The sequence below is a fragment of the Nicotiana attenuata genome, chromosome 7 (genome assembly GCF_001879085.1).
Source record: "Nicotiana attenuata strain UT chromosome 7, NIATTr2, whole genome shotgun sequence".
Classification (NCBI taxonomy): domain Eukaryota; kingdom Viridiplantae; phylum Streptophyta; class Magnoliopsida; order Solanales; family Solanaceae; genus Nicotiana; species Nicotiana attenuata.
In genome coordinates, this window is record NC_031995.1 from 111,123,252 (window position 1) to 111,142,104 (window position 18,853).

General features: G+C 36.0%; 1 protein-coding gene and 1 non-coding gene across 2 annotated transcripts; one reads left to right on the plus strand and one right to left on the minus strand.

Annotated features, from left to right (window-relative positions):
- TRNAK-UUU lies at positions 10,641-10,712 on the plus strand. The gene has a single exon. It is a non-coding gene; the product is annotated as a tRNA-Lys (tRNA).
- On the minus strand, positions 11,210-16,777 carry LOC109229712. Its single transcript, XM_019395244.1, has 12 exons — positions 16,437-16,777; positions 15,745-15,904; positions 15,087-15,287; positions 14,756-14,817; positions 14,531-14,570; positions 14,348-14,406; positions 14,160-14,246; positions 13,962-14,012; positions 13,596-13,835; positions 12,652-12,745; positions 12,413-12,553; positions 11,210-11,973 (listed from the first exon to the last, which is right to left on the minus strand). The coding sequence occupies exons 1-12, from the start codon at positions 16,599-16,601 to the stop codon at positions 11,891-11,893; spliced, it is 1,383 nt and encodes a 460-aa protein (XP_019250789.1). The 5' UTR covers positions 16,602-16,777; the 3' UTR covers positions 11,210-11,890.

Genomic DNA, 18,853 nt, shown 5'->3' on the forward strand with positions numbered 1-18,853 from the left:
CAAACATCGTGGAAAATCAGTTCAAAACAACTATTAATGTATAAGATCTGATAATGGTTTAGAGTTCACCGGTAATGAGGTAACCTCTTTCTTTCAATCCAAAAGAATTAACCACCAAAAGACTTGTCCTTACACACCACAACAGAATGGGGTGGTGGAAAGAAAACATAAATATCTCCTTGAAGTAGCCAGGGCACTGCTTTTTCAATCCAAATTACCATTGAAATATTGGGGAGAGTGTATACTTACAGCAACATACCTAATCAACAGACTTCCAACTGTTCCCCTAAAGAACAAATGCCCTTTTGAACTTCTATATAGAAGGAAGCCCAATTACTCTCACTTGAGGAGTTTTGGGTGTCTATGTTACACTACTGTGCCAAGGCCTCTCAGAGATAAACTTGAACCAAGAACTACTCCACATGTATTTGTAGGATATCCCTTTGTAAGAAAGGGGTACAAGGTGCTAAGTCTGGCCACTAAGAAAATACACATTTCCAGAGATGTTTCTTTCTATGAGTCAGTCTTTCCCTTCACTCTTAACTCTACTATATCTGACATTCCTTCTGTTTTTCCTAGTGCATCATTTACTGAGAATCCACCTAATTACACCAATACTCATGTGTCTTACAACATCAGTGACAACACCAATAATCAGGAAGACACCAACTTTTCAAGCCTTGATACACCACCTGTTGCTCCCTCACCTGTAACTTCTTTACATGAACCACAAGTTCCAGTAGAACAATTACAAGACATGGTCTCACCCCAACAGTCACTAGCAGAACCACTAGGTTTTAGAAGATCCAATAGGGAACATAAACTGCCTTTACATCTGAATGACTATGTTTAAAAGATACCAAATCTGAAATCCAACACTAACTTCTCCCTACATGCCATGTTCTCCCATAACAATCACATTATTTCTGATGCCCCACATCCTAACAGTCAACACATTATAGAGAACATTTGCAATGATAGAGAACCAACTTCATATGAAGAAGTTGCTGTATATCCTGCCTGGCAGAATGCCATGACATAGGAATTTGAAGCCTTATATGCTAATAACACATGGGACCTGGTTCCTTTACCTAAGGGAAAATATGCTATTGGGTGTAGATGGGTGTACAAAGTCAAACATAGAGCAGATGGTAGTGTAGAAAGGTACAAATCAAGGTTAGTTGTTAAGGGGTATACTCAACAGGCTGGTATAGACTATACAGAGACTTTCTGTCCAGTTGCAACGACTCGACTGGTCGTTTTGAGCAATTGCATCCGGTTCGGCAGTTTGAGGTCACGAGCAACTTCATATTATGTGTATCGACTTGCGTGCGTGGTTGGATTCTATTTCCGGATGAATCAAAGTCGAATTGGAAGAAGGAATCTAGTTTTGGAAGCTTAAGCGATGAGAATTTGACCGGAATTTGACTTTTGAGTAATCGGCTCCGGAATGAGTTTTGGATGATGTCAGTAGCTTCATATGGTGATTTCGGACTTAGGCGTGCGTTCGGATTTGGATTTGGAGACCCGTAGGGTAATTTGAGACATTTCGGCGAAAATTGGAAAAGGTTGTAAGTTTGGAAAATGGAGAGGTTTGACCGAGAGTTGACTTTGGTGATATCGAGGTCAGAATGCAATTCTGAAAGTTGTAACAGCTTCGTCATGTCATTTATGACTTGTATGCAAAATTTGAGTTCATTCCGAATTGATTTGATATCTTTCGGCGCAAATTATAGAATTTGAAAAATTCATAAACTCATAATTCGATTCAAGGTGTGATTCGTAGTTTTGATATTGTTTGATGTGATTTGAGTCCTCGAGCAGGTCCGTGTTATGATACGGGATTTATTGGTATATTCGGATAAGGTCCCGAGTGGCTCGGATGAGTATCGGATGGGGTTCGGATCGTTTGGCACTTGTTGAAGCTGCTGGAATTTCTGCAAATGTTTTTCGCAGCAACTTGTGCAATCACGGAGCTGAATTTAGAAGCGTATATCTCGCAATATATAAGGAATCTGGAAATTTGAAAAACATGAAAGTGGTAGCCCTTGCATTCTAGTTTCCAGAAAGCTAAACCATTAATCATTTAGACATTTGTACATAAAGTTATGATTGATTGAATAAAGGCTGGTAAAGCTATTTTGGAAATTTTTCCAGAAATTTCTGATGCGAGGAGGCTACTTTGGAAGCTTATATCTCGAAATCTATAAGGAATCTGAACATTTGCAAAAATGAAATTTGTAGCCCTTGCATTCTAGTTTCCAGAAAGTTAAACGATTCATCATTTGGACATTTGTACAGAAAGTTATGATCGATCTACGAAGTCTGGTAATGCTGTTTTTTTTCTGGGACTGAGGCAAAATACGATTTTTGATGCGATTTTCGCCATACGGATTGGGGTAAGTGTTCTATATCCAAAAGTGATTATATTTCATGATTCCATGGTTATTTTCATCAATTATTAGTGAATCAAATGGAAGAAATTGGAGAAATTTGTAAAACTTTTCAAAAACGAAAATTTTAGATTTGGAGGTCCATTCGTTATCGGAATTTGATAATTTTTGTATGGGTGAACTCGTATTGGAATGGGTATTCGATTTTTGTAAATTTGTCAGGTTCCGAGGTGCGGGCCCGGGGAGTTGACTTTTTACAAATTGTATAAGAATCATAGCTTTATTAATTGAAATTATTTTCTCTTGCATTGTTTGATGTATTTAAGTCGTTTTTGCCTAGATTGAGCCGAGCGTTGATGAATTGGTAAAGAAAAAGCTAAATTGAGTATTGAATTGGCCGGGTTGAGATAAGTATCTTGCCTAACCTTGTGTGGAGGACTCCCCCTTAGGATTTGAGTCCTCTATGTTAATTGTAGCCCGTGCATGCAAGGTGACGAGTGTGTGCTTGGTCTTATTTGTGGAAAATTTGCCTTTAGGGATCTTAGGTCCTTATATTTATTAATTGGGAAGTTTTCTAACGTAATTGGGTTTCCTATTTGCTAGTTTTACCTCTGCATGCTCTATACGATGTTGTTAGCTTTTCTCTAACTCTTACTTGTTATTTGACCCTTATTTGCCCTAAATTGAAGTGATTGCCTCCCTTATTGTTTTGATACTTCTTAATTGTGAGTTCCTCTATGACTTTGTGCAAATATGCTACATGTCTAATTGTCGTGGTTGCTGGTGAAGTTATCATGTGCCTTACATGTCTCGTTGTCCTTGTAGAGGTTGTTGTATTCCTTTGATTTTTACGTGATGCTCTTGTTGTTGTGTACTCATACTCTTGGTAGTAGAAATTCTTGTAATTGAGTTATTAATTTGTTGTTGTTGTTGATTTAAGCTATTGTCTGGTGGGATCGGGTTGCACTCCGCAACACAAGGAATAAAGGTGATATATTGAGGAGGAATAAGGGAGAATTGATATTGTCCGGTGGGATCGGGTTGCACGCCGCCACAAGAGTAATAAGGGTGGATAGGTGGGATCGGGTTGCACGCCGCAACACGAGAAATAAGGGTGATATATTGAGGAGAAATAAGGGAGGATTGGTAGGATCGGGTTGCACGCCGCAACATATATATATATTATTTACTTTTATTGAAATTGTTATGGAGGAATAAGGGAGGACTGGTGGGATCGGGCTGCACGCCGCAACATATATATATATATATATATATATATATATTATTTACTCTTATTGTAATTTTTACGGAGGAATAAGGGAGGATTGGTGGGATCGGGATGCGCGCCGCATCAATATATGTGCTTATGAAATCCTCTCTGACTGTATATGTTATTCGGTAGTTTTACATTTCACTTAGGGATTGGTTATAGCTGGATACTGATAAGACCCTTGAGTCTGCAAGTTACCAATTTTCACAGCAAATTCATTACGTTGAATCATTTCCTCTTGTCCTGCTAAGTTGTTAGTAATATAGTGATTTAAAATAGAGGAATTTATACTACGCTGCTTCGTATGACTTTTAAATTTGAACTCACCGTATATATATATATACGCACACACACACACACACACACACACACACATTTCAATACTTCAAATTCCAATAATTGTTATATTTTATTTCAAATAGTTTCTCAATTAAATCTCCTCAACCCTTTTGAGATTAAATTTTACTTAAAAGGGAATTTCTATAAAGTTTTAATTTAATAAATCCTATATTAAAGGCAATACTTTATTCAATGTTTGATTTTATTCAGCATTATCAAGATAAATTATCATATATATTCTGGAACCGTGCTCTAATAATTTGAGCAAACAACCTTGCAAAAACCAAAGTACAAGTTGATAACAAACGCACATGTGACCATACAATAGATGCATCTATTAAAATCATATAATAGTAAACGATCCACATGGCAGGTGACTGGGCCCATATACATATCACCTTCTATTCGTTCCAAAAATCAAGGGATTCAGTCCCAACCTTAACTGGTATATCATGAGAATAAGAAGCACAAGAGAATTCTTGAAGAATCTTCTATTTCTTCAATATATGCCAATGTGAATTCTCAATTAATTTTCGCATCAATAAATCTGGATGGCCAACCGGTCATGCCAACTGATATTTATTTCAGTAAGCATTTAATTTACTATGGCATGTGATTTCANGCTATTCTTATTTGAGCGCATTTTTACCTGTCTGTGTCCCAGCTATGTTGGTGTGAATTTACTTGGTTATATTTCGTTATCATCCGTGTTTTCCTTTATTGTCTCTAGTGTTGTAGTTTGATTCTCCATGCTTTTGATATTACTTCGTCATCTTTATCTTGATAGTTTATTATCATATCTTGTTCAATTTATTTGACCAGTAGGTGTCTTGACTGTTCCTCATCACTACTCCACCGAGGTTAGTCTTGATACTTACTGGGCACCATTATGGTGTGCTCATACTACACTTCTGTACATTTTTGTACAGATCCAGGTGTTGATCTATAGTAGCTGTGTGGATCCTCGCGGTGGTGACTCAAGGTAAACCTGCTGCTGCGTTCGCAGGCCTCGGAGTCACCTTCATTTGTACTTATTTCCATTGGTTCCTCTTGTTCTGGAACAATGATGTATTTATTAGGTATAACTACTCCTAGAAAGGCTTATGACTTGTACTACCGGTTTTGGAAATTGTAGTTGTTCAGAGTTATCCAATTTGAAGTTAGTGAATATGAATGTTATTTCTATTAATGCTAGGCTTACCTAGTTTAGAGACTAGGTGCCATCACGACTCCTCGGATGGATTTTGGATCGTGACACCAGTGGTCAAGATGACCACTTTCAGGTCTCTCATTGCCATAGCAGCATAGAAGAAATGGCAAATCCACAACTAGATGTAAATAATGCATTTCTCCATGGAGATTTGCATGAGGAGGTCTATATGCAGACTCCTCCAGGCCTTGAAGTGCACTCTCCAGAGTTAGTGTGTAAGCCGAATAAGTCCCTTTATGGACTAAAACAGGTCAGCAGACAATGGTATGATAAGCTAATTGAGGTCCTATATTCAAGAGGGTATACACACTCCATGCATGACTACTCTTTGTTCTACAGAAAACAGAATTCCTCCATTGTCTTTATAGCAGTGTATGTAGATGATGTATTGCTCACAGGGACTGATTCTGAAGAAATTAATCAGCTTAAGGCCTTCTTACTTGACAAGTTCAAAATCAAAGATTTAGGACAATTACATTACTTCCTCTTGCTGGAAGTTCTTGACAAACCAGATGGCATCATCTTTTCACAAAGAAAGTTTGTTTTGGACTTATTAAAGGACTATGAATGTCTTCACTGTCCAACCTTGACTTCTCCCCTTGATTCCACAATTAAACTAAAAGCCAAAAAGGGAACACCATTGTCTGACCCCACTTTCTACAGAAAACTGATTGGCAAATTGAACTTTCTCACTAATACTAGGCTAGACATAGCATATGGAGTCCAACATCTCAGTCAGTTTATGCAAGATCCTAGGGAGCCCCACTTAGGCAGCTTATCACATGCTAAGGTACTTGAAGAAAGATCCCACTCTGGGCCTATATTTCAGCAATAAGGATGATCTTTCACTAGCTGCCTATTGTGATTCTGATTGGGCAGCCTGCCCTGACTCCAGAAGATCAGTATCTGGGTATGTTGTGTTTCTGGGAGGAAGTCCCATTAGTTGAAAATCCAAGAAACAAGAAACCATATCTCTTTCTTCAGCAGAGGCAGAATATAGAGCTCTTAGAAAAGTTGTTAGTGAACTTGTTTGGTTGTCCAGGCTGCTTGAAGAACTTACTGTGTCAGTTAATTTGCCAATACCTATGCACTGTGATAGTCTTTCTGCTCTACACATTGCTAGAAACCCTGTGTTCCATGAAAGGACTAAGCATATTAAGGTCGATTGCCACTTTGTGTGTACCAAACTTCAGGAGGGGCTCATTTCGCTACATCACATTGGTACAGGCCAGCAACTTGCAGATGTACTCACTAAGGCTCTCACTGGGATCAAACACTGCTCTGTACTTGGCAAGTTGGGTGTGATTTCCTCGCATCCAACTTGGGGGGGGGGGGGGGGGTATTAAGACCATAGTATTGAATTAGTAGTGTATATTATATTTATACTTGTAATAGTGTCGAGTCAGCGCCTTTAGCTAGTGATTAGCATTGCAATAGGTTAGTTGTATATATATATTGAACAGTGTTGGACATATTAGAAAAATTAATGATCATATTTTCAGTTTAACCGACTTTAACAGCTCTTCTTCTTCTCTCTCTTTGAGAAGCTTCTGTGTCCTCCATTGGAGGTGATTCAGAGCGTTCCACACTCGTAATATTGACAATAGTCCTAAAACGGGGGAAACTCTGTTTGATTTTCTGTTAAATACCGATGAGGCTTACTTAGGAGCACTTGCTCCTAAGTGTCGGATGATCCTAAATTGGGTCGTGACACTTTTCATGGGGATAAAATAAACATTACTATCCCGGGATAACTAATCCCGAAATTAAATTTTCTACCAACTAAATATATGATAAACTCTTCTTAAATTTAGTCCCATGACTAATTATTCCGTATCACTCGTGCCAAACGAGCCCTACATTAATATATATAGTGAAACGTAAGCTTAACGACTTCAAGAACGAAGCTTAATATTTGCTGTTCTAAATTACCATAAAAGATGCACAGATTTTGAGGGACTGAAATTCGAAAGCCTAAATGGCGTTGGTGATAACGGTGCATTTATTGTGGATCAATCGACGAGTAAGCCAAATTATTACTATATTATATATCACCATGACGATTTCTGATTATTAAATTGGAACTAATTAGCACTTAGCAACATGATTTCAAGTCAAGGGGCATCATGAAATGTACTTAACTAGTTAATTAATCTCGTAATGCCCTTTAAGCAACAAACACATACGCCTTTTAAGCAACTAATGTCATCAACTAATTAGTTAATTACGAGTATTCATATGTCAATATTGCAATTAATGACTCTAATGGTCCATATTGTGTTTGACTCTCACATGTGCAATTATTAACTATATATAAATCACTTAGTTTTACTAATATACTTCTTTCCACTAGCTCTACACTTGCTTACTGTTCAGTCTTTTCCATGATTCTTGTGATTTTGGAAAATAATGAACAAATAGAAAGACAATAGACGTGGCAAAAAAATGCTTACCGGCATGCCCTTAAAGCTATTTACAGCAATAACACATTCAGTGTGATCATATAAATTTTGAAAAAAAAATAATATTTGACAGTTCAATTTGCAAAGTATCTCGCATTCATGCAGGATCTGAAAAAGACAGATTGACAAAAATAAAATGAAGAGGGATTTTGGAATCTTGTACGGGGGAAAGTATTTCAAGTAACAAAAAACAAAAAAAATTACGAATAAATTAGTAAAATACTTGGTCAAATTAAAAGTACCTATAATTTGAAAAGTCATAAATTGGGGGTGACCAACTTATGCTTTTTGGCTGACTTTGGCTTATAAGTATATTTGATGTTTACCAAACGCGTAAATAAATCAAAAAATTGACCAGCTCGTAACCTTAACCAAATACCATCTAAAATGATTATTTATTTTGTAGGAACTTTTTTAGTCTTATGTTCTGTTCCAAAAATTCTCTTTCTTCTCTAAATTATGCACTTGAAAACAAAAACAAAAACAAAAACAATTTCTTACTTTCCTCAAAATATCCTTTTCAATATTTGAAGCCTTCATATTTTGTGTTTTTTAATATGTTTTTCCAACCCTTGGGCTTAAAATAAATAAATCAAAAGGGACAAAAGACAAGAAAAGAAAAATTAAATAGATGCGTGAAGCTCGTGACTCTACATTAATAAATATATGGTGAAACGTAAGTTTAAAGACTTCTAAAATCAATCTAATATTTGCTGTTCTAAATTACCATAGAAAATACGCAATGGAGTTTGAGGGAATAATATAAAGGCATGTGAACCAAATGAAAACATACTATTTGAACTACAAGTAAGCCCAAATTATAATTATATCACCATGACGATTTCTGGTTATTAAATTGGAATTAATTAGCACTTAGCAACATTATTTCAAGTCAAGGGGCATCATGTAATTAGTTAATTAGAAGGAGTATTAATGGAACACCCTCTAAGCAACAAAGTTTGAAGATGTCATTTCTAGAAAAATCCTTTTTTATTTATTTGAGGAATTCGTTTATTCGGTAAAAGTAGCACGAGTTAGTTAGTTTTCGGACTGGTAATTGAAAAATAGCCAGCATTTGCGAAGTCATTGAAAAATAACCACTGTTGCGCTGAAACATGAAAAATTCCAGCATAATATGCAGGATTATGGAGAACCTGCGTGTAAACTTCCAGCATATTATGTTGAACTCCCGCATACGAAAAGTTCTAGTATAATATACGTGATTATGGAGCTCCCGTATTATAATGGAACTCCAACACATTATAAAATTCCAGCATATTATGCTGAAAACTCATATGTGAAAAAATTCAAACTCTAGCATATTATGCTAGAATATTTCCGAATTTTTAAGAGTGTTTTTCTTTATATTTTATCTTTACATGAAAAGTGGCTAAATTTCGATTATTTACTGTGGCTAGTTTTGTACCAGTTATAAATATGGCTATTTCTGATTAATTACCCCCCCCCCCCCCCCCTCCCCGATATTCGTGTGTTAATACTGCAATTAATGACTCTCATAGTCAATATTGTGTTTGATTGTCCCATACCAGATCATCAACTATACATCACTTGTAAACCATGGGTTCTAGCCGAGGAAGTATCCACTAATATTTGCATTAGGATACGCTGTTTACATCATATCCTTTGGGGTGTGGCCCTACCACGCACGTGTTAATACGGGATACTTTCTGCACTTAATTGTCCTTTTTAACTCTACATCTCTTATTTTACTAAACAATAAACTCCCTTCCACTAGCTCTACACATGCATACACAAGTGCTTCTTCTTCAAAACAAAAATAAAAAAATGGTTGTTCGAATTGCTTCCCAAAATAGTAACACAAAATTAATTGTGGGTATCATAAAAGAGTTTCAAAAGATATTTACTCTCATCCAAAATGGAAGTGAAGGTACATACTAATGGTAGCAATTTTATCATATGTCACTTAAACGTATGAGTCTAAACTTACTCAAACTCGTTACCCTATTTCTCCTTATGTATATTCATGTGTTACCCTCATCTAATTAAAAAAAAAAAAGACAAAATATCAAGAAAATAATAATTTTAACTGAAAATCATTTACACCTGCCTCAAGATTAGGAAAATAAACATTGTAACTTAGTAGAGTATAAACACATCAATCTCCAATTGTTCCAACATCAAATGAGTCGTCCCAAATAAGATAAGGAACAACGAACAGTACATGTGATGCAGCACGTTATACAAGTTGTTATCAAAGGACAAAGCAGTTATTATCCCTTTTGCCATTAAAAAAAATTTTAACAAAAAAAGAGAGAGAGAAAAAACCTTCTATTAGGGTTACAACAACAACATATCCGTGTGTTCCCACGTGTGAAATCTGAGGAGGGTATTAGGGGTGTACGCAGACCTTATACCTACTTTGTGTGAGGTAGAGGGGTTATTTTCGATAGACCCTCGGTTCAAGAAAAGAATTTTTTAAACGTGTTTAAAAATACAAGAGTAAAAAAGCTTAGACCATTTAGACCTTCGGTTCAAGAAAAGAATTTTTTAAACATGTTTAAAAATACAAGAGTAAAAAAGCTACGATAAAAATACTAGAAAAAAAAAAGAAGAAAAGAAAGATATTGCTAGCAAAAATAGTAAAGAGAACCAAAGTAAAAGAAATAACACTAGTAATAAAACTAAAGAATAAGATAATACTAGAATACTACGAGTAATAATAATTTTGATAAATAGAAGAGGGAGAATATAAACCAAGTCTTTTAATTCTTGTTTTCTTGGGATTAGCCTTGGCCACACGACTAAGCATACCTACTAATACTATTTAGTTTAATCTTTGTCATATTTGACCAAACATTAAGATATTCTATTTCAGATTCTATGATTTAATCAAATCTCTAACTTCAACAACAAGATCCTTATTGGATTCCTCTTTGAATATTTCATCTATAGAATTTTAGATGGTGATTTCATGTTTAAACAAAGCCTTCTTAGCTCAGTGGTAGAGCGCGTGGCTTTTAACCACGTGGTCGTGGGTTCGATCCCCACAGACGGCGATCTCGTTTTCCTCCACATGCGGTATATCTATTTTGTGCACCGGGCTGCACTGCCGCCAATGTAAGCATACTTGCACATTAGGAGTTGGTGATGAGATGTTTGAATGAACATAAAATTTGATTATATCACGTTGACTTATATACTAGACTAACAATAGTTTTAAAAAAAATAGTAGTTAAATACTCTGCATCAGTTAAAGAGTAAGTTTGATAATAAAAGAATTCAAGTTAAAATTTTATGTGTTCTACGCTATTGAAAGCTAGATCCACATGAGGTGTGTAATGCATAGCCAAAAAAAACATCAGTTACTATCTGAATGATTAAACAAATACCCGCTACGAACCAAACTCCCACCGATAATTATGATTGTTCGGGGGTTGAATAATCTGTCAAATGCTACAGTTTAAATAATTTGAACTTTCTTGTGAGAGTGGTACAGAATAATAAATCGAATATATTAAACACTTTGAAACATTCTGAAATAGACAGACTGCTATAATCAGTACAAAGAAATTACATTATTCTCATTACATTGGTACTTGGAATTTATTTAGGATTTTTCTGCTTCTTTGAGTACAGAAATCTTTTTGATTTTGTCAAGGAAGAAGAGCAGCCTGGTGCAGTAAACTGTTACTATTGTGGAATCTGAAAAAGGGTCGGACCACATTAAGTCTATTGTACAGTAAAATTAATAGAAGAATCACAAACTTCATTCCAAAACAATTGAAGTGACCACTATAACATCGCGAAATACTAATGGTATTGGTGTAGGGACTGTTGGCGTTAGCGCTAGCTAACCCTCGAACAGAACCATTAACATACACATGAATATTAACCAAATAATGCTGGTGTTAGCGCTAGTTAACACCCAGACACAAACCATAGAAATAGTTCTGGTGTTAGCGCTAGCTAACACTCAGATACAACTATAGAGCAAGCACAAGATTTTACGACCCAAAAGAAAAAATGAAAATAGAGGTGGTATTGGCCGGCGTTAGCGCTAGCTAACTCACGGACATTATAATAAAATGACTTCTTGAAATGGTTGGTTCAATAATGTATTGGCCACCATCCCTTCTGTTGTTGTTGCTGCTGCTCTTTACATGTATGTTTTTATAGTCTTTACTGAACTGTGCCATTCTTGTTCACCAATAATTTGCTAGTTGAAATACACAAATTATTGACTGCTGCAGAAATCCAAGAACCCCATGAACTCATGGTTATGTATCATACTGATGCTCTTCTCTATCCCGATCACCCCTGTAACCATAGCATAAATCGAGAAAACAAAATCAATCATTTTCTTGCTTCTTCATTTTATGTCGAGACTCGGGACATAATTAGTATGATAGATATTAAACGTATGCTCTCTGTAACAGCTTAAGTTTTTAAATATGATGGTCACAATTCAATATTTTATGGCGATATTAAAAAAAAAGGACAGCCCGGGTGCACCAAATTTCCCGCATTCACGCAGGGTCCGGTGGATGGCCGCACCCTGAGAGGGTGTACTGTAGGCAGCCTACCCTCACACAAGCATCAATGGCTGATTCCACGGTTCGAACTCGTGACCTATAATCGAACTCGTGACCTATAGGTCACACGGAGACAACTTTAGCGCTGCTCCAAGGCTCCAAGACAACTTTACAATATTTTATTTTACGGCGATATGAAATTCAAGAATTGTTTATTGACTTACCCATTGTGAGAGCGCTGGCGAAAATGACACCAGAAAGTATGAATACAATGAGTGATGCTCTCTTTAAAATTGCGATAAGTTTTCTAATGAAGCATTGTCCCCAAAAGCCAGCAACAATAGATACACTCATTAGGTATAGAGCTGCAATATGAGTTAAGTTAGTCCTGTAGATAATATTGCAAATAAAGCACAAGATTTATGTGAAAAATTTAAGAAACTTGTTGAGACTAAGAATATACCATAAGGCATTGGGAATCTCTTGAGGAGATAAAACTCCACAACTGATAAAGATGAGGAAAACATCATCACAAATGTTGCTGTTGCACTAGCTACCTGTAGAAGTAACAAACAATGTCCTTTTTTGTTAATTTCCCAATTGATTGAAACAGCCATCTTTACCATAGCATTTGTTATTTCGAGTCGAGTTGAGTTTAAGTTCTATGCAGTTACAGATAATACTTTATAATTAGTATTACTTGATAACCTGTAAAAAATACTAGTAAATTACCTGTTACGACAATTTATACTACATTAATAGTGTAAAAAATCTTTATACTGTCAGTATATGTAACTTAAATTCTTTTTGAAAATGGACGCTTTAGCGATACTAGAGTTGTTGGAAAGTTACAAGTTGTCGTAACAGGTAATTTACTAGGATATGTAACTTAAATTCTAGTTGAAAATGGACGCTATAGCGATACTAGAGTTGTCGGAATGTTACAAGGCCCCCTACCAATCCCTCTCTACCTTTTATTATTTGTATCCCACTAGGGCCACATACTAAATGTACTTAAATAATGGTAAAGTTTAGAAGAAGTGACTAATTTTTTCAAAAGGAGACATAAGTGAGAGTAAAGGCTTTCCAACAAGAGGTACTTAAAAAGTAAGAGTAAAGGCTTTCCAACAAGAGGTACATATTGTTTTAGAATCTTAGTGATTGACATACATCATGTGCAATAATTAACCAAGTATGTTCATATCTAGAGTTGACTTCTTGCAAAAACTCTGGCACTCAACCATATTCTATTACACAAAATGTGTAGAATGTACATCCTAACTCAACAACTACTACTACTACGACACAATGCCAAGTAAGCTGAAGTCGGCTATATGAATCTTTACTGTCCAAAATCGGATATCATAATCAAGAAATTAATAACTGAGGTAACGACAATGGCCGTACCTGAGGGATAACTCCAATCTCAAGAAGAAGAGGGCCAAGAATGAATCCACCACCAGATCCAAGCAATCCTCCAACAGTGCCTCCCAATATGCCACAAAGGGCACAGAAGATAAGGTTTGTGGCAGTCCATTGAATGTCAGCCTCACATATTGACTGGGTATTCCCTTCTAGTCTCCTCTTCTTGCTTTCCTTGTACAATTTCGCACATTCATACCCAAACACTGCGAATGCTACTGGGAACTGAAAACGCAAATGCATTCTATAAGACTCGACCTCACCATACACAGATAATATTATATAAATGACTTAAATACGCGACAGGGTATTATAAATGGCAGAATGGCCTTGCTGCTGATATTTATGTACCTGTAGTAAGTTGAGCACCCAGTACAATGGAGAACAAGCCATTAGATCGTTCTGTAAACAGGTTAAAAATAGTTAAGTTTAGGTGCACACCAATAGGCATTTCATCGACAAGTTAATTTTTAGCGTGTTTAAATCTAGTAAATATGTTTTAGAGAAAAAACAAGTATATTCAAATAAGAAGGTAGAGGGTTCACTTGCCTTGAACACTTGAAGAAGCAGAAATATGAACCATACTAGAAAGAGCACCATAATTCTCTTCAAATTAAGGTTGAACTTAAAAATTTCCTGTGAGATATCAAAATTAGACAATTAGAATCAATAAAATAAGCTTAGAAATGGGAGCCAAAAACAGAAAATTCTCCATTTGATGTAGTAAATTAACTTACCAGTGGTGTTTTCTCCTCCCTAGGGACCAGTGGCTCATACATTGTATCAATAACAATAACTGAAAGAAAGCAAGTAAAACTAACAAATATTACCCTAATTTAAACTAGGATCAAATCAGTAGTTACTTTTTCTAAGTAAAAAAAAAAAGACAGAGAAGTGTATTCAGTTCTTGGACGACATACGTTCACCACGTGAATTAACTGGAACTTCTTCCATTGATTTCTGCAAGTTCCATACAAATAACACAGATGAAGAATTAGTTACCATCAACTGTAACTATTTGACTGTTATAAAAAATTTAGTAATACATTCTTAATCTCATTGATATTGTTTAAGTAATTTATATATATGTTAAGTACATTTGAAAGCAAAAGCCCCTTTTAAATCATTGGATTAGTAGAGCTAACCTTGAGAATACTTTCTTCTTTCCACATCTCAATTGCTTTAAAAAATGATCTTGATGAAGTCCCTATTACCAAACAATAAAATACAATTAGTGTAGTTTTAAGCAATGTGTCAGATAAACAAAAACCAATAGATTAATTAACAACACAAATCCAAATTGCATTAGAAAACAAGGATGATAACTTATATATACTGGTTCTGTATTTTAACACGTTGCAGCAGGTATACTGTCTTATTTGCCAAATTACTAATCTACGCCTATGGACGGTTTCATATAATTATCTTTAAGATGATATATGTCAGTATATAAAATTTAAATTTCGCGAAATTTACCCATGAAGAGGATGATGATGAGGACAGTGATGAGCCAATAAGGGAAGACAACACTTAGAGAAACACCAAGTGTGATGCCAAACATGAGCATAGGCTGAAATAATAGAGCCAAATCATAATCAAGTATTGGTACTTCTCTGCATGGATGTGGTACCCTCAAATTGTACCATACTGATGATGCTGATGCCCCCATTATCATACCTGTAAAAAAGCAAATCAACTTTTCAACAGAATGAAAAGTGTACACAAAAGAAAATACAAATAATCCAGATCTACCCCACTTACAACCATATCTTTTCCTGACCTTTTACTCATCCAAGTCACTTGTTTTTATTTTGTAAAGCTTGCACAATTCTCAATTATAATAAAATAAAAAAATAAAAAAAACAAGTATCTCATGTTCACGCAGGATACGGGTAAGGGCTGCATCCCAGGGGGTGTGATGTAGACAGCCTATTAGTGGCTTCTTCCACCGCTCAAACCGTGATCTATAGGTCACAAAGACAACTTTACTATTGCTCCAAGACTCCTCTTCAATAATTCCCGATATTCTATTGAATATTGCTATACATTACCAACACAGATACCGAATAACTCTTTGCTTACGAATTGTAATGCTATTAATCTCTTATATGAAATGCAAAGAGAGAATGCTTACATTTGGAAAGAGCAGCAGCAGATTTTGTATCAAATCCAAGAAGCAAAGTAAGCATAGGAACAAAAATGCCACCTCCACCAACACCTCCTACGGTACCACAAGCTGACCCCAAAAATCCTATTATTGTTGCCACAACAATTCTCCAACTAAATTTCAATTCCTGCAACAAGAAAATTAAGGGAAAAAAACCAAAAACCTTTTAAGGTAAATCAAGACCCTTTTTTGCTCCACATCTGTGGAGGAGAACCTTGGCGTAACTGGTATAGTTGCTGCCATGTGACCATAAGGTCATGGGTTCGAGCCATAAAAATACCCTCTTGCAAAAATATAAGGGAAGGCTACCCTTATGGTCCGACCCTTTTCCGGACCTCGCGCATAGCGGAAGCTCAGCACCGGGCTACCCTTGTTTTATGTATATACCACATGTTTGTAACTATAAACAACAACAATAAAACTCAATGAATTTTCACAGGTGGGTACGCAGACCTTTCTCCGACCCTGGGAGGACAGAGAGTCTGTTTCCGTTAAACCATAGAATAATAAAACCCCAAGAATTTTCACATGTGGAGACCTTATCCCGACCCTAGGAGGGCAGAGAGATTGTTTCCGTTATACCACATGTTTGTAACTGGACATAGAAAAACAAGAAACAGGCATATATATAGAAGATTATAACAAGAAACATGAATTACCGGCCAAACTTTATCTTCAGATCCAATGGGTCGTTGCAAAAGATTGGAACTTTGATAAAATTTTGGTGTAAATTTTCCATCTTGAAAGTTCTGGACAAAGAAAACTGATAGAACCGCCACAGAAAAACCTGCAAACAGATAAATCAAGAACCCTTTTGTAGCCATAGCCAAATGAAAACTAAAATCTTCTCTATTTCTCTGCAAATAACTCTTTCTCTTCTTCTTCTCTTATATTACGTTGTTTCCCTAATGAAAATTTTGAAATATATGGCTAGCCTACCAGCTTGGCGTTACCACATGTGTTTATATAGGATGTTATGTTACAAAAATGAATGAACAATAAAGGAATCTTATTAGGAGTATACCTGGAATTATTTCTGCCAAAAACAGTAGTAATATATTTTCCTTATCTTTTTGGGTGGGTGGTGAATTTTTGTTTTCTTTTTCTTTTTTATTTTAGTCTGGGGTTAGGGGTGGGGGCATTAAGGGGATGGAGGCACATGTATCAACTTAACATTTCTGAAATAGACAAAATTAATACTCTGTCCCTTTTAATTTATGTGAAACTTTTTTGAGTCGGAAGATTAAACTGATTAATTTCTAGTATGAGTTTAGATATAAAAATTCAAATTATAAAAATAAAATTTATATAAATAGACTATATAAATAATAATAGTAATAGTTAATATTTTAAATATTTTTCCAAAAAAATTGTTATGTCGAGAAAGAGCCAAACCCGAAAATAAAGAAGATAAATAACACCAAATTTTAACGTGGAAAACCATTCAAATCGAAGGTAAAAACTACGGGATCACAAAGATCCAAAAAGGCTCTACTATAACAATAAGAGGGTTACAAAAGTTCTCCAAATTAGCTACACAACAAGTGCCAAACACGGAGCAACAATAGTAACAAGAGCAACAACTAATCAATTGAAGAAAGAGTATAATGCACAAAAACGAAGCTGTTGTTCGAGGCTCGAAATCAGATGCTACGAGCCTCCAAATCCGATCTTCACCGTTCAAATCCAAGACCAAGATGTTACAAACACTCAGTCAAAATTTCAGCCCGATCCAACAGTTAACGAATCGGAAAACGTGATTTGAAGTAGGCTGGTCGGAATAAAAATCTGCAGCAAAACAAACTTTTCTTCTCTCTTCTCTCTTGATGAAAGCTCTCTCAAAAATCACTCTTATGTGCTTAAGTCTTTCAAAGACTTGTATCAATGAGCATAGAATAATTCTCCAAAGTTGCCCTATTTATAGATCATGAGTGGTGCTTTCCCTGTAGCCAAAACCAACTCTAAATAGGAACAAAAACCGAATCCAATTTCGAATAGGAACGGAAACCAAAAGAGAATAGGATTAGGCCATTGGGCCTTTGGCTGGACAACATGGGCATGTGCCCAACAAACTCCCCCTCCAGCCAAGGGGCCAAATGTGTCTTCAAGTAGAGGAACTATTGACAGGCTTCATGCCTGCCAATTTTCTGCAAAATTCATGTTTATCTGCAACCACCGCCTTTGTCAGCATATCCGAAGGATTTTCATCAGTGTGTATCATCTCAACCTCAAATAATTTCTCTTCCACGGTCATTCTTATCCAATGATACTTTCTATTTATATGTTTGGCCTCAGACAAAATCACGATTATCGTCAAATATGTTGCGGCTAGAACTGAACCCGCCAAGATGAACATGTCTTGAACCTCGCTCTGATACCACTTCTTGTTCTATGACAGATTCAAACTTTAAATACCATTGCCTTGGAGCTTGTTTCAATCTATACAAGCTCTTTTTCAATTTGCAGACATAATTTTCTTTTCCCTTAATTACAAAACCCTCAGGTTTATAAATCTCCTCATCTAAATCACCATGAAGAAAAGCAGTCTTGACATCCATCTGTTCAACCTCTAAATCTAGACTTGCAGCTAAGCCTAGAACCATACAAATAGAAGACATCTTCACAACAGGGGAGAAAATTTCATCAAAGTCAACTCCTTTCTTCTGGACAAAACCTTTAACAACTAACCTCGCCTTGTATCTAGGCGCAGAGCTATGGTTATCTTGCTTTATTCTGAATATCCATTTGTTAGATAAAGCTCTCTTACCTTTCGGCAATTTCACTAACTCATACGTGCCATTCTCATGGAGTGACTTCATCTCATCTTCCATGGCTTCAATTCACTGATCTTTATGAGTATCTTGCATGGCTTCATCATAATTCTCAGGTTCTCCCATGTCAGTCAAAAGTACATACTCATCAGGAGGATAGCGCATGGATTTTTGTTTCTCCCTTGTAGATCTTCTAAGAGAGGTTTCAGGAGCATTCGAAGTAGTTACCTATGCAGGAATTAGTTGCTGACCAACCACAACTTCATCAACTGGAGCATCCATAACATCTACACCATGATGATCAT

Bases quoted from the DNA above. Each gene is read 5' to 3' on its own strand.
- LOC109229712 (XM_019395244.1), bottom strand. From the start codon at position 16,601: ATGGCTACAAAAGGGTTCTTGATTTATCTGTTTGCAGGTTTTTCTGTG. The intron at 13,836-13,961 runs GTACATAAATAT...TTGCGTTTTCAG, and splicing joins GGGTGCTCAACTTACTACAG to TTCCCAGTAGCATTCGCAGT. The intron at 12,554-12,651 runs GTATATTCTTAG...CTCATATTGCAG, and splicing joins GAGATTCCCAATGCCTTATG to CTCTATACCTAATGAGTGTA.